The 23274-nt window shown below is 37.1% G+C and overlaps 1 protein-coding gene across 2 annotated transcripts in view; it reads left to right on the forward strand.

Moving 5' to 3' along the window:
- Nucleotides 1–23274, forward strand: part of ZCCHC2 (zinc finger CCHC-type containing 2) — a 43964-nt gene that overhangs the window by 15316 nt on the left and 5374 nt on the right. Inside the window, exons 3-11 of one of the 2 annotated variants that reach the window (XM_054284780.1) lie at nucleotides 2230–2306; nucleotides 4489–4560; nucleotides 7778–7890; nucleotides 9788–9882; nucleotides 13219–13302; nucleotides 15187–15244; nucleotides 17918–18056; nucleotides 19544–19608; nucleotides 20459–20553. In XM_054284780.1, coding sequence (XP_054140755.1) covers nucleotides 2230–2306; nucleotides 4489–4560; nucleotides 7778–7890; nucleotides 9788–9882; nucleotides 13219–13302; nucleotides 15187–15244; nucleotides 17918–18056; nucleotides 19544–19608; nucleotides 20459–20553 — 798 coding nt within the window. The remainder of the gene's footprint in view (nucleotides 1–2229; nucleotides 2307–4488; nucleotides 4561–7777; nucleotides 7891–9787; nucleotides 9883–13218; nucleotides 13303–15186; nucleotides 15245–17917; nucleotides 18057–19543; nucleotides 19609–20458; nucleotides 20554–23274) is intronic. The other variant, XM_054284781.1, reaches the window with a different exon arrangement.

Here is a 23274-nt window from a genome sequence, read left to right on the forward strand (position 1 = left end):
TATTTGCTACACAGTTATGTGGTAGAGATTCCCTGCTGCAGAAATCTCCTTACTGGTTAGAAATACCACTGATAGTAAAACTCAGGTTTTATTCTCAGCTGTGATGAATATGAATTTTTAAAATCTTGACTTAGAATGGAAGCAGTGTCATGTATACACGCTTTACTTCATCATCCTAGATGCATGTGCTGTGTCCAGAATAGACGTAGAGATGTGACATGCCTCATTGGCTTGTGTACTCAAACTTTTCTTCCAGCCATTTAGAATATTTAAAATGTCTTTATGGAGACAGAATTATAAAGGAGTCTGTTGAAACTGTAGAACTAAAGCTGTGCAGCAACAACAGTGTAATTACCTGTTGTATCATGCATTACAATGAAGCGTGCAGCAGAAAGAAGTTAAGGAAGTTGAAGGTACTGCATTGTGTAATAAATTTTTTTATACCTGAGGACAAATTTTTAGCATTGAGAACACTCAATAGTTTAAAATAAGCAGTCTCATTAGGGAAAAAAGCTTGTCTGTGAATGTTAATGGTCTTAGTTTCCTAATTGTGTATGCTAAATATATGCATGTAGTGGATTGCAATTTAAACCACTATTCTCAGTTCCAGTCACGGGAATCAACTTCTTAATTAACTTATGAATATGAATTCCGATATCAATTTGAATGTTAGCCATTAAGAAATTTTACTGCAACAAAGCTTTTGTTGTGCCATGTTCCTCCTTCTAACAGCACTTTAATCTATACCAGACAGGTAAAAATTAAGATCACTAAACATTAATCTGTTCATGAAATATTGTTATTGTCTGGCATCCTTAGCTCATCTCAGATTTCTTTCCTTTGTAATAATAAATCTTCATTAACTGGTAAAAATGAAGTGCTTGTCTGTCTTCCTAACTCCCAGCTAGAGGATTACAACCATTGTATAACAGCACATTCAGTATTTATCTCTGTACTAAGAAAATTGGAAGCTGTAGTACTATCACTAGACTTATTTGCTGGCTTATCGTTCCTTTATGGAAATTGCCAATGCTTAATTATCTTAAAAATGGCTTGTTTGATGGGGATGAGACTTGATTTGTAACTGTAACAAAATTAATTTTAAACTGTTTACATTATATTAGATGATAATTAGTTAATATCCGTTAATAAATTTTGCAACATGAAATTACAGGAGGTTTAATTTTTTTTTTTTTTAGGAAAAGACACTGTTGTTATGAGTAGTTCCCAATATATCCCATGTAAACATGCATTTAAAAATTGAAAGGAAAACATTTACTGTTAACACCACCCACCTCCAAAAAAAAGTAGCTACTAAAGCACTGAAAGGAAGCATTGATGATGTAGGGCAGGTCGAGCTGCTTTTAAAAATTTTTTTCTTTAAATGTGTTCAGGCTTGCACTGGAATAAAATTCTCTGGAATTCTTAGGCCAGCATAGCAGCAAAACTGGAAAGCCCATCTTGGCTGTGTAAGGGTTTTTATATGGAGTATTACCTGAGCAATGCTGTGTGCCCTCAAGAAAGTCTCCAGGCCCTGAAAGCCATATGGGGCTGCAGTTTGCCAGGTCACGGCCAGAACTCCCTATTGTTGTGTACAGTAGGCTCTGGGGAAGGAATGTGAAATTAGCCAGTACTTATAGTACCTTTGTTCCCTCTCGGTTCAATTCAGTGACACTCTTTGCAGTACAACTGTCAAAGCTTTCTGCTTCTTCTTTGTTTTCTGTTTGCTGACACTCATTTCTGTCGTCTCCACCTTCCCTAACTAATTCTTTTCACCTAAGTACCCTCAGAAATGTGGGTATTTGGCCTTAGTTTGCCCTCATTTACTATTTTGATGTTTCTGATGCCTAGGTGTAGAAGGTACTGGCTGGTTTTTATCAGCACTTGTTACTTCTTGAAGTAAAGATACCATTTGACTTCCTTTTAGTGTCTTTTCACTTAGAGTGGTTATATTGTTGTAATTATGTGACATTTGGTGTAAATAAGCTCTTGGGTAATGCATAGATTCTCATGATGTGTGCCAAAGAGATTGTCATTAGGCCAGAGAAATACTTAGAGCAAGGTTCTACCTGCTCCCGGCAGTTTGTTGCAATACAACAGCTCCTAAGGAAGAGTTGCGCTGTGTGCATCAGGATTTGGCCTACAGGCATGCTCAGAGAGCCTGGGAAAGTAAGGAATGGTTTGCAAACTGTCAGTTTTGGAGTGCACAATAAGGTGTTTTTCTTTCAGCTGTACACATTGAGAAGATAACCCTGAAAGACGTATCAAGAAAAAGGGCTGACAAACATTTGGAGTACACATTCAAAGTAAGCAAATAATCTCTAGGATGTTAAAATTATTGTCTGTGTGCAGATACATACAGCTTGTTCCAAAAACCTTCACAGGAGGCAATTTTGAGATTCTTTGGATTATCTTGTGATTCTTTTGAATTCTGTGTACAAATCAGGTGTTTTACATAACTGTGGGCATAAAGTGTGAGGGCATAAGGTGGGAACGTATAAAACATCAGCCATAGCTAGGTGTGTGACATCAGTTCAGGAAACTTGGCTTTTTCTAACTCATAAGAATTCTGAAACTAGAAGTTTTAGAATGCTCAAGTGGCACAGGCACGTAGGTGTGTCTGCAGATTGCTTGGAGTCATATGGTCATCTTGGGTCTTGTTTCCCACTGTTTACCATATGAGGGTGGAGCCTGTGCTTTTTGAGAAAACTGGAGATTGGTGCCTTTGTTTTGGACTTTGTTTCTTAAGGCAAAAGCAAACAAGCTGGAAAACAGCCAAAAACTGGACAGCCTATCTAGTGTAGTCTTCATCTATGGTAGTAGCTAAGGGCAGCATGTATTAAATGATAGTTACTAAGGCTGGTGGTGGTGATGCTCTAGTTGAATCAAAGTAGTAATTTTCTTAGCAAGGGCTGACTAACACTATGAGTCATTGTGCCAATAGATGTGAATCTGGTATTATACCAGATTTGAACTTAAAGTTAAATGTTCCCCTTTTTCACCCAAAAAAGAATGGTTCACATCAAACATTCTAACTGATCCCTTGACATGGGGGATGTTTTTGAAGAAGCAAACTTAAAGAAAGCCATTTTGAGCTGAAAGTTGGTGTGTTGATCGCAGAATTTGGTATTGTATTCTGTGATGTTGTATTCTCTAAATGGATACACTCCTCTTTTGTTGAGGACAGTAATATGTGGAAGGTAGCCTTCAAAGTCTTTAAGGTTAACCTGGCCAAATATTTCAACCACATCATAGATTTTTTTTCCAAATAGTCTGTGAAGTGAGTATGAAGTAAACTACAGTAGGAGATGGGGAAAGTTTGTACAGAATGTCTATAGGGATTATAAAAATTTAAAATAAAAAAACTATTTTAAAGATTCAGCATGTAGACAGATTTGACAGTGGTTTTGAATTTCTTTGTTAAAGGGGGAATGTGGAGATATTCTGGTGATTATTTCAGTAATCTTGAAACTCCACCTCAGTTCTTTTAGGAAAGAGTTTCCTTTCCTCATCTGTGCAAGTATATTCTGTGCTCTTCACTGTAGATAATTTTGTACTTGCCCAGACACTGCTGTTTTTTAAGGTTGTAACAGCAATTGCAGTCATGGCTTCCCAGCTGAGGACACTGAGGGTAGTTGGCATTTTTGGGGACTAAGTTGAAGGCAGTTGGTGGGTGACATTACTCTATCAACTCCTTAGAGTAAATGAATGTTTGTAATTGTTGTGTCCGCTCCTGTTACCCTGAATGTTCCCATGTAACTAATTGGAATCTTTGGCCCAGAAGTGGGCTTAAAGCCAGGCAGCACTCACCTAACCAAGCTTACTTATTTTTTACTCAAAACATGCATGTGAAGGTGCTGTTTTACTACTTGCATGTCGTGTCAAAACAATAAGCTACTGAAATTTTATACAGGCATATGCCAGAATGTTGTCTGATTCTTGAGTGCCTTCTTCAGTAACTTGCAGTACTTTTTATGACTTGTAGCCTAAAATACTTCTATATGATTGTGTAAGATTTGAGTCTAAGGCAGATAAAATTATTTTATAGGTAATATAAACAGATTTTTTGTTTTGTTTTGACTTCTGGTAGTGACAGTGAGAGCTCAATGCAATATATCTGACCTACAGTCATTTTCTCTGGTACCTAATTTTTTGTGGTTAATTATTTCTGTTTGATACGACTCCCATAATTACAGAGCCTTCTGCCTGGCTTCTTTGTGAGTCAGTAATCTTCAGGGACTTCATTGTATTTCCCTGAATTTGCCCATGCTCCCTTTAGCCACAAATAACATGAAGGTGATCCTAAAATACACACTCAAAATTAGTATGTCTTTGAAAAAGTACAGCCTTATCCCCGTTTTGCCTGGTGTTTGCTTAATTGCGAGTGTTAATTCTGAGACTGCCAAATTTATGGAATTGTTCTGACAAGCTAATTGCTATGAAATTGGGAGAAAGGCACTTTCCTCATTCTTTTTTCCTTCATTCTAGGTAACCTGGTCTGATTTTTCTGTAACATGTGTAACAAAAACACATCAGGAGCTTCAGGAATTCCTGCTAAGAGTATGTATTCAAATATGAAAGTAGTGTTTATACATCAGGATTATAACTTCAGAAGTAGTCTAGGAGAGCTATGATTTCTGAGGTGTAATTATAGAAACAAAAGCATGCCAGCAGATTTTTGTACTTCACAATTGTATTAACCATTTTATTAATATATATATTGGAGTTAAGGATCTTGACAGAAGAAGCAGCCCTGGAGAATGTTTGGGGAGTTTCCCAGGAGGTGATTGTTTGTCTCATCTGAAATGGCACTTAAAGTTTTAATTGAACTGCCATAAAACTATCAGATGAGGTTTTAATATTCCCCACAGACCTCATGTATAGGTACAACCACTGGTTGTTTGCTTGTTTTCCTGCTAGAAGGACCTTAAAGACTATAATTTGTTATGTTTAATTAGTGGGACAGAGCCATAAGCATAATAGTTTTTAATTTAGCTGTTGTATTCTTCAGTAGCACAAAGGCTGGCCTGTTCATCATCACAAGAAGTTCAACTTGAGGAAAATCTAGCAACTATATGTGTGTGTGTGTATCCATGTTTAAAAAAACCAAAAGTTCTCTCAGTTGTTTTCCCCTCTGCTCTGATCAGAGAATACATTTCTGTGCATAGGCCATGTGCAGACCCCATCAGTGTGATGACCTCGAACTGTGTGTTCATTGTCAGTGTCTGATATTTTGGGTTCCACCTATTCTGGGAAATTATTCTATATTTAAACTCTTCCATACTCAGGGCAGTAATGAGGGATCTGTTTTGGACATGTTTTGATGGTATCTGGGGTTCTTAACTGCAGTGTTAATTGCAAGTGGAAAGCCAGTCACTGTACAAAAGTCATTGTCTTGTTCACTGTTTAAATTATCTACATTGTTTTCCGGTATTCTAGAAATTAGGCAGTGAATATTAATCTAGTTGAATATCTGGTTCTAAGAGTTCCCAGAGCTTGGTTTCGGGGGATTTAAATTATGGATAGCATGTCTGGTTACAAGTGGGTTATCCCACAGCTTAGGGTGCATGCATCTGCACCTGAAGAGAGCCCTAAAAACAGCGATTCATACAGGGTCCTGTGCAGCTCTTGGATGAACATTGACATGCATGCCCCCTGTTCTCCCACATGTGTAAGACAAACATCAGTGTCTGAAATTGACCTCCTAGAATTTACTTGCTTCCTGCAGGAGCCAGGAAAACAGACATGGTCTCCAGTGTGTTGAAGAGTTGTGCTGTTTGGCTGATATAGGATGTTCCATGTGCTGGCTTGCACGTTCCAGCAGTGTCTAGTACATGGCAGAACAAGAAGAAGACAACCACAAGTTGCTATGAGCTTCCTGAGGTCTTCTGTGGAAAATGTGCACAGCTGAAAAGTATATTTGGTTTGATAGCTGTAGATATAGAAGTAAGAGAGCATTGTTAAGTAAAGCAGGACCGAACTTATTTGCATTAAAAAGCATAAAGGACAAACATCCACTTCATATGCCCTTATATTTTGGCTTTTTGTTGTTCTTGTTCCAATCTACATGACATTGTTAAGTAGTATACTCAGGTTCCTGGGGACAGAAAAGAGTGGTCAAAATACTTGATGGAAAATTCCAATGCTGCATATGATAGAAATAAGATAATGGTAAAAATTGTTTCAGAATAGAGGCATTGTTGGGAAAACTAAGGTAGTAAATGGCATAATTTGGATGCTTAAATTAAAGGCTGTCTTCTCTTAGGTGATAAGCCTAAAATTTTTTTGCAAGTAGGAAATTACCCACATATGTGGAAGGACAAATAAGCTTATAAGTAACAAGGCTGTCCCATTACCTTAAGCACCTGATCTTGGGTTGGTATAACTGAATCTTTAACTACAGAAGGAATTGCATTTCTTTTAATGGAAGTTTTAAAGACAAGAAGGTAACTGTTTCCAGAGACAAATCTACATACAAAATACTAGGATAGGAGATTTGATCATTCCTACACTTCTGCAGTAACTTCCTGATACCTTTTGGCTAGCACTGACTAATTCTTCCGTCAGAGTTCCTCAGTAATGCATATTAAAGCCAAAGGGTCTGTTAAGAACAGCTGCTTTCAGCCCTTTGTGGTTTTAGATATAAAACATTTCAGGTGTTGTAGTGCTGTACTAACATAATACTAACAGCACCTGTCTGTCTGGATTCTAGGAGTTCCTCTTATGTATTTTACCAAGCAATTATCTGTATCAGACACAGCATCCCTCTGTTAGTACCACTTGATTCAGTGAAAGAATTACTGAGTGCTGGGCTGCTGTTCCAGTAGCTGGGTGCAGTATCCAGCTGGCACTCTGGGTCAGGTGTATTCCAGATATACAAGATGAAGATGCTGCTTTAGTGTAAATTGCTGAGTGCTGTTGATCATAATAGGTGGCAGATGTTAACCACATTAGCAACAGCTTTGAACTTCAATTAAAAAAACCCCTTTTTCAGTGGCAGTTTACTCTTTAATGCACCATATTAAAATATTTTTTTAAATGTAGATGAACAAGTTTGATCAGCTTTGATGTACTTAAGTACAATATTTCAAAGTTCTAAAGGTGAAAAAACTTTGTTCTGGGGAATAGTCTTCATTTAAAATAGATGTGCTCTTAAGTAGCAAGCATTTTGCCTTCTCAACTAGAACATCAGAAGACCTCACTTTGTAGTATTGGCATTGGAAAGTTATAATGAATTTTGATGAGGTGTTTCAGTGTTTATAGCAACTGGGGAGGGACTCGCTATTGATTAATCTCAGTGTTGCCTGCTGAAGTCTAGTGTATTAAATAACTGAAATGGTTTCCTTTCTACTCCCATTTATTTAAAATAGTTTAGTCTAGCTAAGTGATGATAGTGAGTACAGTGCATTCAGTCACACCTGGTTATTTTTTTTTTTTGTGTTTTCAGAACTAATTTCTATATGTGAAAGATTTAAAGAAATAAATTATAAAAAAGGCTATAAACTATCCTGGAAGGACGATAGCATTTGGTAGTAATTCCGTCAAATAGAGCTTTAAACAGTTTTATACCTGGATTTTCAGTGAGGATTTGCAGCGAAGTGTTTCTGTTGCAAAACTAGATGATGTTGATTTGTTGTACCTTTGGTTTGTAAAACACATCACTCAAACTGAAACAATTGAGTTTCTTGTTGATACCAAAAGGTATAAAGACTCATAGTGAACAAATACAGTCTTTAAAATGTCAACTACTCATTTTTCACATTAACCTTTTTCTCAGCTCCCAAAGGAACTGTCTTCTGAAGCATTTGACAAGGCTATTTTAAGAGCACTAAATCAGGGTTTTCAGAAGAGGGAAGAACGAAGGCATGCTGATCTTGAGCCCATAATCAGGTAAATGTTTTAGCAAATAGCCTGAAATGCAACACCAGAAAAGTGATGCTAGAAGACTTCTATGGATAGTGGAAATTCTGCTACCTAAACCAAATTTGCAAAGAAAATGGGAAGGCAGTGATAAAATAGATACTCTTGACTCTTAGATTTTCTTTAAATTAAGACTTTTAGTGAAATTCATAGAATTACTTCTTTGGAAGTAATTGCACAATTATGAAAAGATTTGTTCTAAGCAGCATTATATAGTAATGATTGGCATTTGTGGAAGGATACTACCTCCTTTACAAGGGTATATTTAGAAATACTAGAAACAGTAACTCAGAGCACATATATTCTACTTTTTATGACAGGATAGAGTGAGAGACAGAACGGAAATTAAAAGGTATAAACTGTAATAGTGAAGTGTGTGTATAAAATTAAAAGTAGCTCATGTATTTATAAGAAAATGGCCAATATCTCATGACCTGCTATTTTGTGATGAGAGAGCCTGGTGGTCAAATTCTGTAACTCAGGACAGTAATATGAATTTGGGTTTGCCTACTTGGTTTTGGCTTTTTTCCCTGGTTTGGTACAGATACCTTGTTATCTTTGTCCTTTTCAGTCAGGATTGTTCAACCTTGTTAAAAACAAATTATTCATCATGTTAGGCAGTGTCTCTTGACTTGGGGTAGTTGAGGAATCAGGCACTGCTTTTCAAACTCCTACTCATAATGTTCTGTTGGTTCTAGCATTTTGTCCTAATATTTTAGTTAAAGAAGATTTGGAGCCACTCTGAGCCTCAACTACCCCCTTGCCAATTTTTTAATAAATCTTGGTCTGTAATATTTGTCTGTCTTTATTGGCTTGATTGTCAAGCCAAAAATTAATCTTTGTGAACAGTTTTGGCTGATAAACATAGTGGTTTTAAATCAATAAACCTGTTAAACAGAGATTGAAGGGAATGTATTGTAATACAGAAAGGTTGTGAAGCCTCACTGCACAGTAATTACAAACCCAAGAGACTCACTTGGAAGATAACCTTTGAACATACACAACTGTGATAGAGTAAGCAACTGTAATTACAATTTGCAGGTTGTGTTGTGACTATACAGGAATGCTACACAAATAATCTCAAGCGAATAGCATTACTGTATTCAAATTCCTTTTTCTTTCAGTATCAGTTTTAACATAAATATATACTTAGTTGGGGGTTTCAGTATGTGCCCATTTGCCAAAAATTGCTCTCCCCTGCCCCTCCTCCAAAGAAACAGAGCTGGGTAGTGCCTCTTGGCAAGTAATATCTGAAACCTTTGTGTGTGGGCAACGAAAACCATTAATTGTTGTCCTATTTGCTTATTTGAAGCTAATAAAATTTGTCATTGACATCTTGGTAACTGACTCAGACCAGTGCAGAGCAATGTTGAGCATCCCGCCCTTTGCTCTTGGAGATAATTGCAAAATTCAAATACCGACCTTATAGGTGAACTCAACTTTGTATTTACCCTTCAAATGTATTTACGAAAGAGGTGCATTGTTTTGGGAAAATAAATGTGTTCTGAGTTTAAAAAAAAAACAGTTAAAATACAGAGTCCAGTGCTTTTGGACTCAATCCAAACTCCTCTTTAATAAAATGTTACAAGTGGCTAAAATGTTTGAATTAGGATGACTCAAAAGTACCTATCTTTTTAAATTCAAAAAAATCATCATGCCAATTGCTTATATTGTCTGTACTCCAAGCTTACACTAGCACTTAACAGCAAAGCTCAAAAGTAGCTTTTAGCATTGTTGAATGTGCAATTTGAAGGGTTTGGACTTCTTAAGAACTGCCTATTTTGCTTTTAAATGGTACTGTAGTACATTTTTGTGTTTTTCCTATGATTCTGTTACTTAATTTAGTAAACTCTCACTTAAATTTCAGGCAGCTATTTTCAAATACATCACAAGCTTTTCTGCAGAATCAGAGAGTATACAACTTCTTCCAATCAATTTCATCAGAATCTTTGCACACTCACAGTAAGAAATATCCTAATACTGTTTTATATTATGAAAAGTCTATAAAAAGCTAATCTTGCTGCTGTGCCTAAGTACCGTTTTACAATTTTTTGTTTGTGTGTTATATTCCACTGGTTGTGTTTGAACTCCTGGTAAATGAATAGTTTCTTGAGCAGATACTCATACTTTTGACAGTGGGAACATGCTATGTAGCATCAGCTTGTGTTCTTTTTGTTCTTTCTTTCATTCTTTCTTTCATTCTTCTCTGTACCGTCATGCTCTTCAAGTAGGCTGTTATGAATTGATTATGTTTGAGTATGAGTATGTTTGACATGTCTTCATTTCACAAAATTTAAATTTTGGAACAAAAAGTTTGAACTGACTCGAAAAATCACATCTGCTTTTTGTTTTCTTTTGTAGATAAGCATCTCTCTTGATATTTAAACTGAGATTTGTTTTGAGTACATAAATGATGGGATGTCCCTAATTTCAGAACATACAGAATTGTGTACCATCATTTATATTGCAGAGATTTCTTTGGTGGCCCTCTTAACCTACTTGTGTATTACAGTTTGTGTAACCAAAGCTTGACTTCCCTGTGTGAATGCCTTAGGATGATGTGATCTTTATTTCCATTTAATCTTTCCTTATTTCAGTGCATGTTACACACATGACAGTTGAGGCACTCACTGGGAGGCCACTGCCTCAGGAGTTGCAAAAGATCTTAGTAGGAAATTGAATAGATTGGAGATTCCAAATAGACAGCTCATATTTGTTTGGGAAAAACTAGAGGAATGACAGCTGACTTCAGTTTGAAATGATGTGTGTGATCTGTGAGGGATGTATTCTTTCCATGATGAGATAGAAGCGCTGTGGTTAGGGTAGAAGCTGTAGGTCGCTTTGTATCATTTTTTAGTAACACTTAGTACATTCTTACATGGCAATTTTGTGGAAATGTTAAACTAATTACAAGGTAATTGTGGAACTGGCTGGAATTTACTGCTGTGAGAATTGACACCTCTGTTGTACTGAAAGGCTGCAAGGGGAGGAAGGAGTTTCCAAAGTCCAGAAAGATTCATATTAATGATGGGCACGCTGGACAGGGTGTGCATATTTTGGACTGTAGACTTCATCTGGTTGGGAAGTACTTACAGATGCATTGTTGTACTTGGTAGTAGTTTGAAATGGTTTCAGAAAAGAACTAGTGCCAAGTTCCATCAAGACAGGGCAGAAATGATCTGCAGGGTGGGTAGACCAGAAGGAGAACAGACAAATGTCAATTCTGTCAGAAGTCTTATGGATTACAAAGTGATCTTAAATGTGAGATAATTTTTATAGTAATAAATAATTCAGCACATGAAAGTTCATGAGGATTTGTCAGATGTTGAATGTATGACAGACAGGATGAGGAACTTAATTGTTTAGCAGAGTGGAGGAAAGACTCAAATGGAAAATTATTTAAGTCATCAAATACCAGAGTCCTAATGTAAAGGGGATGATCTGTTCTCTCTGATGGATCAGACAGAAAGCATTAGGCTTAACTTCTTATGAGGAAGATTAGGACCAGGGGCAGGCAAGAACCTTGTGATTGCCAGACAAGTCCAGAGTGGTGAGGCAGGTCTGAGGTCAAGGCAGAAAAACAAGTCAGTAGGTCAGGGTTAAAAACAGGATCAGCAAGATTCATGTCCAGGCACAGGTGTGCTGGCAGTGCACCCTAGGCAAGAGCCTGAGCTCAAATGCAGCTCCTGAGCCACAGGATGGAGGCCCTGGCTGAGGCATCTTCCAGTTCTTTTCCCAGCAGTCACACCCCAGATCGCAACACTGCGGTGTACCGGATTGGATCTTCACTGTGGGCAGGTGAATGAAGGAGAGCAGGGAAGAGTTGCAAAGCCCATTGGCATGATTCAGGCCCTGACATTGAGTTAGATATTAAGAAAACATTTGATGAGGAGAATTACTGTGTTAGCAGTAATTAGTATTAAGTGTTTTTCTTTTGAGAAGGGGAAGTGGATGGCTTGTCCATGGTAGCTCACAGTCATATTTCCTGTGGTGCAGGCTAATAGAAGCTATACTAAGACAAAAGTGCTCACCCCACCTGTTGCCAAAATTGCCCCAGTTAAGTAGCCCTTGAGGGTTTTTTTTTATTGTTGGTTTCTGTGTTTTTCTAGGTTTCCTGTTTAGGATTCCTGTAATCCTGCACCTTGTTACTGCAAGTTAGTCATAGTTGCACGTTTTGCATATGCTGACAGTGTTGGGAAAGGAAGCATATATTTAAGAAAAAATCTCATCTAGTTCTCAAATAGAACATGCAGAATTAATTGACAGACAAAGCATTTGTGGCTTAAATTGGTCTTCAGTTGCTATACAGAGTCAGCGATAAAAATATCTTTTCACAGAAATACAAAGTTATTTACAAAACCTATGTGGAAGTAAATTCTGTGTTTGTGAAAAGTCTTCATACCTTAAATAATAGTGGCTTTCTCATGCTGAATATTCAGTACGCTTAATTATGCTGCTATGGTTCCATTAAGGAGGAAATCAATTAGCTCCCTCTTGATTCATAAACTCAGTTGTTTAGACAATTTTTCAGGTTGGAGTAGACTTTTGATTCCAACATGATCTCTGGGGATGTAGTATCTTCTATGCAGATGCTATTCAGAAAGATCTTATCAATGTTTCAACCTCCTAAGCAGCAGCTTTCAGGTGCTTTTACCTGCACTAACTTGAAACTTTTTGAGAGAGGAAGAGTGAACTCTTAGAATTAGATTATTAAAGAAATTAAGTCCTTTCTCGGAGCATGGATGTGGTGTTTTTGCAATAAAACTGTTAATATTATTCTTACTTATTTTTCATCCTGTCCGGCATAAAAAGGCAAAAATGGTGTGTGAAGACTGTGCTAAGGGCACTAGAAGACTTTATCCCAAATTAGGTTGCTTTTGGCAGATGAATGATTTGACAGTGGAGGAGTGTAATTTGTTGCAGAAGAATGCTAGTAACTATCATTGCTCTCCTCCCATTTCCTGTTGTAACACAAAAAGATTATAAAGAAAAATCTGAAGTGCAGCATAGTAGGAATATCTCTAATAATTATCACAATCACAGCCTTTTGAAATTGTACCCCATAGAATTATTTTCGACACTATTTTCTTTAAAATAAAAGTATCACTTAAAAGCCTTTACTCTTGGAGATGGCCTGCTTTGACAAAAATTATATTAAAAAATATTTAAGTTGCTGCCACATGCCAACCAGTAAGTTCAGTCTTCCATTTCCCTAGCTTCCAGTTTAGTGCAAACATTCAGGAACTGTCCAATTGTTCAAGATCTATAAAGTTACTACGTGAACTTTATTCTCTGCAGGTAACTTACAACCCTCTTTGAAGACGGTTAAGACAGCAGAACACTTCAAGGAGGACAGTTCAGAAGCTTCAAGTCAGGAGGAAGGTAGTTGTGTACTCAAAGGTGGTTCTTGGAGATATTTTACCCCAATCAGTTCTGAAAATCATACACTTCACTGATTTCTCCATTGGTATAAAATGGTACAAAAATTGATTTAAATCTGCTATGCAAATGAAGAATTTTTGTGTACTTTCAGCAGTTTCCTTAAGAGGTTGTTCTATAACTCAAGAAGTGGCAGCATTCATAGACTGCTCAAAGGCAGAAGTCCACAGCTGTGTTGAACAACCAGGAATATATACCTCACAATTTACATGAGCCAAGATTATTTTTAGACTTTCATGTCTTTACCTATTTATTCTTCAGTTACAGGGTTCAGAGTTAAGTGCAGTATTTCAAGGGTATTTCAAGAGTATTTCAAGACTGTTTTACATTAAATATGCCAAATTTGTCTAGCTTGTAATTTTACACAGGAAGGAAGTTCAAGTTTTCCTTTTCTTGTTCTTAACCTATGTTGCTTTGATACTCTGGACGGTTACTGAGGTTGGGACTGTAGTGAATATTGATTACAGTCTGAAAGCTTGTGTTTTTCAAATGCCTCAAAAACAGTTCACACATGGAAGCAGCAGCCTGGTGACTGGTCAGTAATTTCATTCTGAAAGGAACAGCAAGCCAGTTTTGCATTGTTTTTAGAAGGAAACAAGTACAAGCTCCTGGTAGGTGGAAAGAACGGGAAAGGGGACTGATGGGTGAACACAGACCACTGAACACTTATGCTGGCTTTCAAGTAATGGCAGCGCTCTTATCCTCTTTCACATTAATAATTCATTAGAAGTTTGCTGTTGAATTTCTGTGGATTCAGTAATCTACATATGCAGTTTGAACAGCTTTTTCTTGTGTTGATAATCGTTGCCATATTCTTAAGAGTTCAGAGCACACCAAGTAAATTTACAATCTATTACCCAAATAGTCTTTTAAATACTGCTCTTAAAAATACATAAATCTCTTCATCTGGTGAAACTACAAATGCATTTCAGAACACCAGAACCCCTTTTGTGCCATTTTAGTGGTTACCAGAAGTTTAAAAATAATTTTTTTCTCAAATTTTTCAACTAGAATTTGAACTTAGGTGTAGCATTGACGGGAGTTCGGGCAAAATCCTAAGTACCAAGAATACTAAGATCATCAGTAGTTGGAATTAAGGAAAGTTGCTTTTGTTAAAATGTAACAGTTACGGTAAAAAAAAGGGTAGACTATATCTCTGAAATTCTCAGTTTTTCTTTGTAGACTCTTAAAATGGTTTAGGTTGGAAATCTTAAAGTTCCAAACCATCTGCCACAGGCAGGAAATCTTCCACCGTACTGGGTTACTTGGAGCCCCACCCAGCTGAGCCTTGAGGCTGTATCTCTTTTTGGCAGGTGTAATTTGCAAAGCTTTACTTGTCTAGTGAATTTTCAGGTTCAGAATGCAGTACTTTAGTGTAGGACTTGTCTTCGTTTGCTAGTCGGAATGTGTGACATAGTTTTGAGATTAATTTCAGTATTCAGAAGAAATAACAAAATGTTGTATTTTTTTCTGATTCATTCCTTTCTTCTCTCTCTGATCTTTCATACTGGGTGATACTCAGTCATGCATTAAGTGCTTAGAATTAAATACAGAGGTGAGCAAACATTGGCATTGTCATAGTTCCTCTCTTTCTGTTTTATTGTTCTGTGAAATGGAAGGTAAAGAGTCTTGTTTATATAATCTATACAAATTGATTTCTCTTCTATGCAACACCTGCTAATTTCAGCACTGTAAATTAAGCCTGACCTGTTTAATGGAGATGTCTTCTGCTATGTGCCTGGTAGTTATGGAAAGATGAATTTGCTAGATTGATTTAAAAGATTAAATGGAATTTCTGTTGAAATTATACTTTGGGTTTTTTTCCAGATGTAATGCAGCACACAGCAGTTCACAAGAAACATAATGGAAAAAGTCCTGTTGCCAAGTAAGTACTAGGGTGTAATGTGACCATGTTACATGTCTGAACTTCCATTTGTTGGTGCTTTGAGAGTATGTGTCCTTCTAGATTAAAGCTTCTTTGTGGAGCTTTTGTTTGTTTGTGGTGGGCTGTTCTGGTCTAATTTTTATAATTTAGGAGGTTGTTATTAACTTCTGAACTATTAGAAAAATAGTTCAGAAGACCCTATTTCTAAATCTGTAGGTCTAAGTCATTTGGATAGCTCTTCTTTCCCAAATTTAGTGGATCTTCCCAATCTGAATTGATGTTTGATTTGTGTTTATAAGATATGCCGTGATTTGTATGGCGTGTATCTTTCCTATGTGCGCATAACCCCATGCTTGTACTGAAAATTTCCAGTGCTATTGATTTGAAGGCTAGTAAACCTCAAAGAGGAGCTTACAGGAGAAGGCAGACCATTCTTGCCCTTGCTCACTGGCAGATGCATGCACACCTCTCTGGTTTGTGTCCATTGTAAGTGGAAGCAGTTCCTAACCATATTAGTTTATATATGCCTTCAGATTCCTGAAGTACCTAATGTGAATTCACTCATTAAAGTATTTTGATTAAAGACTTCAGGTATGTTTGTATATAGTTGTGCATAATTCACCTAAATCAAGGGAAAGGAATGGATACAGAATTTATTGTGATTTGCAATTTTGTTCAGTGTTGATTTGCCTGTAAAAGGTATTTATCTTGTAGTGAAAGTTTACCTGGAATTCCAATAATTAGATATAAACATAGCACAGAACAGTGTTGGTTAAGGTCCAGAAATCTTTACCAGACAAAATTCTTGTGAACTCACCCCAAGACAACTTAGTGCTTTTTGTCTGTTTTGGTTTTAAACTGTCCTACTTTCAGCTTATATTTCCTCAAGAAGAAAGTGTAAACTTGACAAAATCTGTGATTATAATGGTGAATATACAGTCTACTACAAATTTATCAGATCAGGATCCAAATTTACTAGCTTATGGTTATTAATAAAGAAATTGTCTTATTTTTTTTAGTCATTGTATAATGAATTACACTAAGGCTGACCATAGTTTAGGATCTGTCTTTCAGGTAGAAGAGAAGGACAGACATTTCCACAAAGTTCTGAGAAAGAAATTTCTTTAGCTAACTATTATTTTCTGTTTATCTAAGAGGGGGAAATATATTTTCTCCTTGACTGCGAGAGGTCTGTTAATCCTTTCCTGTTTGGTTTATGTGATCTGTCTCCTTAAAATCTATGCCTTTTGTTTATGGGTTTGCAAAGAAATGGCACTGAATGGAACTTTTCTGTTATAAATATGCATAAAGCTGTTTAGAGTCACAAGCAGTTTATCTCAAACAGCATTGGTACATTGTGCATCTGTCTGCCTCTTGTTTTCATTCACTGTTGCAGCCGTACTCGTGAAAAGTTGAAAAATTTACTGGTAGCAATGAGATCACACATAGAAAACAAAAACTTTAGTAATGTTACAGTTTCCACGAAATGACTGCAAATTTGGCAGTGAAACAATTTACCTCCACTTGGCAGAAGTTTCTAAAGTGACCTTACTTCTGTCTTTGCAATCAGGGGTTTATGTCTGTCTTTTGGGACCTTGGGTTCTTGCTATTTTCTTAATTTTTTAAAAATATTCTGTTGTGTATCTTTTAAGTAGTTGGAGCCCTTACTCACAGAGATATTTAGTAGGTAGCTACTGGAACTTGAGCATGTCTTGTGCTTTCCAGTGAGCTGGATTTCTGCCATCATGGAGCTGAGTAACATTTCATATTGCTTAACTTTTGTGAAGCAGCTTGCCAGCAACCCTGAATTAAAAGGCACTTTCAATTATCAGCATAAGTATTTAGATAAGAATTTAAAAGTGTTAATTCCTTTTTTCTTTTTTTCTTTAGTATACAACCTGCAGTAAGGCATAATTTTGTATGAGATATGGAAAGATTATAGGTCCTTGTGCCTTACTGACTCTGTCAGGACCCTGACTATTTTCCAGCAGCTTTAGCTGACCAGTGGTCTCAGACCTAGTTCAATATTTCTTCTGACTGGCTGCTGTAGAGCAGAGCTTCAGTGGAAATCACTAAAAAGTCCAAAGTAAATGCCAAATGTAACTCCCCTCTCCCAGCACTACTCAAAACTAGCATTCCTGGAGGTAAAAATGCAAAGCAAGATGACCATTTCAAAATTGAAACAAACACAGCTGCAGTATGATCTGTAGTAACTGTGTGCTCCATTCTTTAAATATCTCATGAATTCTGAAACAGGGTTTAAAAAGTAATTCCAGCTTTGTCATTAATGATAAGGAAGAAAGAAGATGAATTCAGACTACATTTCTGTCTGGAAAATTGCCACATGTCTGGTATGAAAATAGCAAAGTTTTTGTGTTTTAGGAATATCCAAGGAAACTCTGCCCTCAATTACTGTTTTCTTCAAATTCTGTTGTTCTGAATTTTACATCAAATTATAGTAGACAAATGAAAAAAGAACTCCAGTTATGATCAGATCATAACTTTGGAGCACAAGAACTGCTGTAATTTACATCTTTTAAACCTCTTGAAAATTCCTAGGGTTTTCTGAGAGCAAAATTTCCCAACATGATGCAAAATATGTATGTTGGTAAGACAAGCCCTCAAGTTTGTTCACATCAGCATAACTTTTGGGGCATTTTTTTTTCTTTTCAGCAGCACTAACAGTGCGAAATGTTCTTCACTGGATAGCCTTAACATTCAGCACTCGGAGCAGAATGGGGTAATGGACTGGAGGAGAAAAAGCTGTATTGTCCAGCAGCACCCAGAGCACTGTACTAACCTACTTGACCAGGTGTGTTGCTGTTTATTCTTTAAAACCATATTCCGAGAAACTTGAGAAGATTGTCCACTACACGTGATGAGATTTAGCTTTAAAAGATGACAAGTGCTCGTAATATTGTACAAAATAAGTGTTGAAGTTGCTACTGACTTACCTTGATTAGAAAACCCTTCATAATTCCTTACCACACTCTCAGAAAGCTGAATATTTTGTTTGTGAATTGGTAAATAAAGTTCCCCAGGAGAATGTAAGTAATCAGAAAAGTCTAATGTTAATTTCTGATCAGGCACTTTCCTATTACTTTAGCATTGTCATCAGAGAGGATTCCAGAATGCCTGGGCAATTTCTGTTATTGCAAGGAACAAACTAGAAACAGTATTGGTAGCTAAACTGTATTAATGCTACAGTAGGTACAATAGGTTAAACATATTCTTTCTGTCTCACCTGCATTATTTAAGTAATAATCTTTGAAAAAAGTTAATAGATTGCATATACACTTTTTCTGGGATTTGTGTCTCTTCAATGCTCAATCTCATTATGACTGTAGATAAGCAGAATAATTATTTATAAATAAAATTATCTACTACTGAATTTGGGGGAAGGAAGCTTGCTCACTACTTATATATGAAAAACACTGAGTGTTCGAATTGTTTGATATTGCTCTCATTTATGTTTGGAATTTGGCTATTGATTGTTATGTATGGAATAGCAAGCCAAACAAAAATAGTTTCCTTTTTTGATAAAGCAGGGTAGTGAATTGAGGTTGGCTTCTGAAAATGAAATGGTAGGCTGCATCAAAGTTTGAAACACTGCAAATTTGAAGCAAGAAAAAGGTTAATTTACTAAAGCAAAGGAAAAGCTATTTAAAGGAAGTCCAAATACAGTGATTTGGACAGTGATTATTTCAGAATTTTCATAAATTTTACTTCCTTGCCAAATATGAGTTGTTAATGATAGTGATGACATATGACAGTTATTGATAGCATACTTTAAAAATTGTTTTTTCTTATGTGCTTGTATGCTGTATTCTAGAGTTCAGTTTAGCAGCTTAAACCTCTAGTTTAAGGCTAGGTACCTGCTTGTCACTATGTAGAAATAATTTGTCACATGTATTTCCCTCACCCAACTATCAAATAATTCCATTTATAACAACAAATTTTATAGCTCCTTAAGCTTGGTGATCGGCCTTTTTAGCAGGTATGTGATGAAACACATTTGTTTTTATCCTCTGGAGGAAGAACAGCATGCAAACAATAATTTGATTGATATCTCTGGCATACTTGCAAGTAGTAATTTGCTGAATGTTTTGCTGATTTTCGTGTAAACACGAGACATGACACATTATTTTATAGGCTCAGATGCACTGAACAAGTGGTTCTTTGAGTGGTTATAGCACCCGTGAGCCCACTGCTCTTGCACTTGTGGACCTGTCAGTCTAGAAGAGGTGTTGTCTTGGCTTTCATAATTGCTTGACTGGTGTCTTTCTATTTTCTGTCTAGCACACAGTGGAAAAACGAAGTCTGTCTGCAGTAAGCAAGAAGAAAGGAAAGCCACAGCTGGAAAAGTAGGTTTCTAAAGTAACTGGTAATCCAGAAATGGAGTGTAATGCGTTCACTCTGATAAACAGTGTCTGCCATCAATTAGGTGCTTTCATTTGCTGTGCTGGCACAAGAGCTGGCATGGTGTGAGGCAAGGCTGCATAAAAATCCTTATTTTATATTCTGTAAAGAAGTAACTTGAAAAATAGAATTTTAAGTGAATGCATTAATTTCTCAAAATAGCGCTTGGCATTTAATAAAAAGATGAAGGAGTGGAAGTATATTCTTAACTATATTGCCTTTTCCCCTTTATATTTATTTGAAACTCAAAAGGTGTACAGCTGTCCAGAATATACTGAAAATCAAATGAGGGTTGACAGCAACCTTTAACATTATGAAGTGGGTGATAACTGACTGAAATGTCTTAATGAACATAATTTGCACATCAGAGGGCTTCAGAATTTCCTGCAGGCTACACAGCTCTGCACTGTGAGAAGTGAAAGCACTTCAACCCTTACCTACTACTCTGCCTACTTCCAAGTTTCCAGATGCTACTATGCTAGACTGGTGTAGGGCTGCATTACACACATCAGCTTTCAAAAATGACTTTACTGTTTGCTGCACCTATTCCTTTTCAGTATCTTTTCTTATATAGATCTTCATTCATAGTGTTTAGTAATGCTGCTTGTAGCTTAATTCCTGGTATATTGCACCAGCAGCCTCCATTTAATTGTTTATTATTTGTTGTTATATCTATTAAATATGCATTTCTGGCCTGGAGTCACTGCCTTTGTTTCCAGTGTCATTCCATGTTCATTCATGGTTGGTTATTTGTACTCATGCATTTGCAAAAAAGCCATGAAATTATTTGCACAGGGAGAAAGCAAAGAAAACTGACTGCAGGTTGACTAACAGGAGCAATGGAGTTCGAGTTGCAGCGTCGCAGCACATCCGTACTGGGACAGCAAAAGGTAAGGTGCTTTTTCCAAAGCTGTTAGTAAGAAACAGAACTTGCAGCTGATTTATTTGAGGCATTCTGTAAAGGGGAAAGCACAAGTCTGAAAAATGTTCTGGTGCAAGTTGGTATATTGGCAGCCTAATTTGTGCTCTGACTTGCTGTACAGAATGCGCTAGACTCAGTCTTCTGTATCCAATTGCTTGGAGTGTGTCTTCTCGTGCATAGGTGGCAAAATACTTGTCAAGTCTGTGTAAGTCAGCTGATGGGGTGGAGTAATTGCAGAAACAGCTACTGTTGGGCTACTTCCATATGAAATTCAGCAGTCTGAGTGTGTGGACATGGAGCATCTTGCCATTAGTGTGCTCTTTGCAGCCTACTAGTTTGTTCATCTGTTGTGCAATGGCCCACAAGAAACCTGTCTGAAACCTGTGGTGTGAACCATTGATGAACTGTAGTGTTTATATCAGGTGACCACTGAGCTACCACACAGTATTGCTGCCCTAGCAGGATCATCAGTTTAGGGTAATCCTAAATGGAGTGTCTAGGCCAAGACTTGTGTACATCAGTCAGTTGTAAGAAAAACTTATATTTGTGTTCCTTTAGTAAACTGAGTCTTCAAGCTTTATTGCAAATTTCTGTAGTCTGTGCTACCCATTGACTTCGCTATCTTGATGTTTTCTAAATTCCCGCAATCAGTTGTGACCTTGCCTGTCTTACATGTAGTTCTTGTGACGGAAGGTTAACAGAGATTTGCCTTATTTTACACCACCTAATTGGCCTAAGTATTGAAAGGACTCCTAAAAGTGCCTTGTCTTACTGTTGCTTCCATTTGTGATACAATCTTCATTAAGATTTCAATCTTTTTTCTCACTGCTTCTCACCTTGGAGAGTTCCAGCTAGATCCAGTTCAGAATTATTGCTGTGTTTTATGGGCAGGTGTTTTTACCTTTTACAAACAGCTTTGAGTAAAACTTTTAAGAACTCAGTGTTCACAAACTTAGCAAGACTAGAAGCATTTTGGAAAGCTATAGTTAAGGGCCGTTAAGTAGAAAACATACTCTGTAGCAGAGCTCTGCTGCATGCATTTCTGATTGATTACTGTTTTTGTTGTCAGGGAAAACACACTGAGTTTTATGGTTTTATGAACTGACAATGAGTTTAGGAGGTGATGCAATGGTGGGTAAGGGGAGACCTTATCAGTCTGTACAGCCACCTCAAAGGAGGCTGTAGCCAGGTGGGGATCAGTCTCTTCTCCCAGGCAAACAGCAACAGGACAAAGGATACAGACCTAAGCTGTGCCAGGGGTAGTTTAGGCTAGACATTAGAAAAAAATGAATCACAGAAAGAATGACAGGGCATTGGAATGGGCTGCCCAGGGAAGTGGTGGAGTCACCATCCCTGGATGTGTTTTGAAAAACACTGGATATGTGGCATTTGGTATCATGGTTTAGGTGGTGTTAGGCATAGGTTGCACTTGATGATCTCAGAAGTATTTTCCAAACCAGCTGATTTTCTGATTCTGCAAAATTAGTAGGGAATGCTTTTCCATAGGAGTTCTGTTTGCTCACTACCCACCACTCTGCAGATGTGAGACTCCCTCCTGTGAAATGGTTGGCCGGTTCAAAAAGAAGCTGTAACCCACAGAGGCTGGAAGCCATTAAATCCTGCTCAAAGACAAGCTTTCAACCCACATATAAACATCAAACTGTCTTTTGAGATACTTATTGGAGAAATAGTCTGTGGGGAAAAATAACAATCTGAATCTCTGCCTAGGTTTATATATCCAGGCTTGGTTTGAAATGCCCTATTTTGAGTCTGTAATTCTTAACTACATCATGTTTTCTTTCATTTTTAACTCCCTATTTTGAGCTTGTCTGAAGCATTAGTTAGTTACAATGGTAACTTTTAAGACTGGATTCTTTGTGATTAGCACTTTACACTCTGGCTCTTAGTGATCCCTGGTTCACACTGAGGCTCCAGTTTATATTAGATGTTCAAAGTACTTCTTAAAATAATTTAAGCAATTATGGGTTTAATACAGGAAATTATTTCAAGAACTGAAGCATTAAGGCAACTTTTTGGTGAGCCATCCCAACCTGTTAAACTTCCGGTAGCAATAAAAAATGGAGGAAAATTATTTTATTTATAAATTATTATAATAATTAGTGGTCTAATTTTTGTCCTGAGGTTTTGCTAACCAAGGTTTTGTGGGCTGGGGTTTCCAGCTTGTGTTTGTCATAGATTCTGAGAGAGGGTGCATTTGTCATTTTTCTTCCCCTCTGAGGCTGTACTTGAAAGCCAAACCATAGTAGCTACCCACCCTGAAAGGTGGTTTCCAGCAAAAGTGTGTCCCATGATCCATTCAGAATTTAGAAAACAGTTAACCACTTTTTCAGTTCACCTCTTTTTCTTTAAACAGGATTTGTTGATAGAGTTTGGTTAAAGCCTGTTCTAGAAGAGTGAGTTGTGAAGTGGTGCTTTGTTTTGCTGTGTCCTGCTGAGTTAGCTTCCTGCCTGTGCTGGTGTCACTGAGGAGCGCTGCAGCTCTGCCAGTGGAAATGCTGGATCGCTACTGTTCAAAGGAAATCAGTGTTGTACTGCAGTCCAGCATAAACATCACAGGAATCATTCAGGATCATCATTCTTTTCACTGCTTTGCATAAATACCAATTTTCAGTATCACCTTCTTTAACACCAAGGATTCACTCATCACAAATTTAGGGAAGAGACCAGT

This window comes from Melozone crissalis, unplaced genomic scaffold (genome assembly GCF_028551555.1).
Source record: "Melozone crissalis strain CALT ecotype California unplaced genomic scaffold, PUWL_Pcris_2 ptg000042l_1, whole genome shotgun sequence".
Taxonomy (NCBI): Eukaryota; Metazoa; Chordata; class Aves; order Passeriformes; family Passerellidae; genus Melozone; species Melozone crissalis.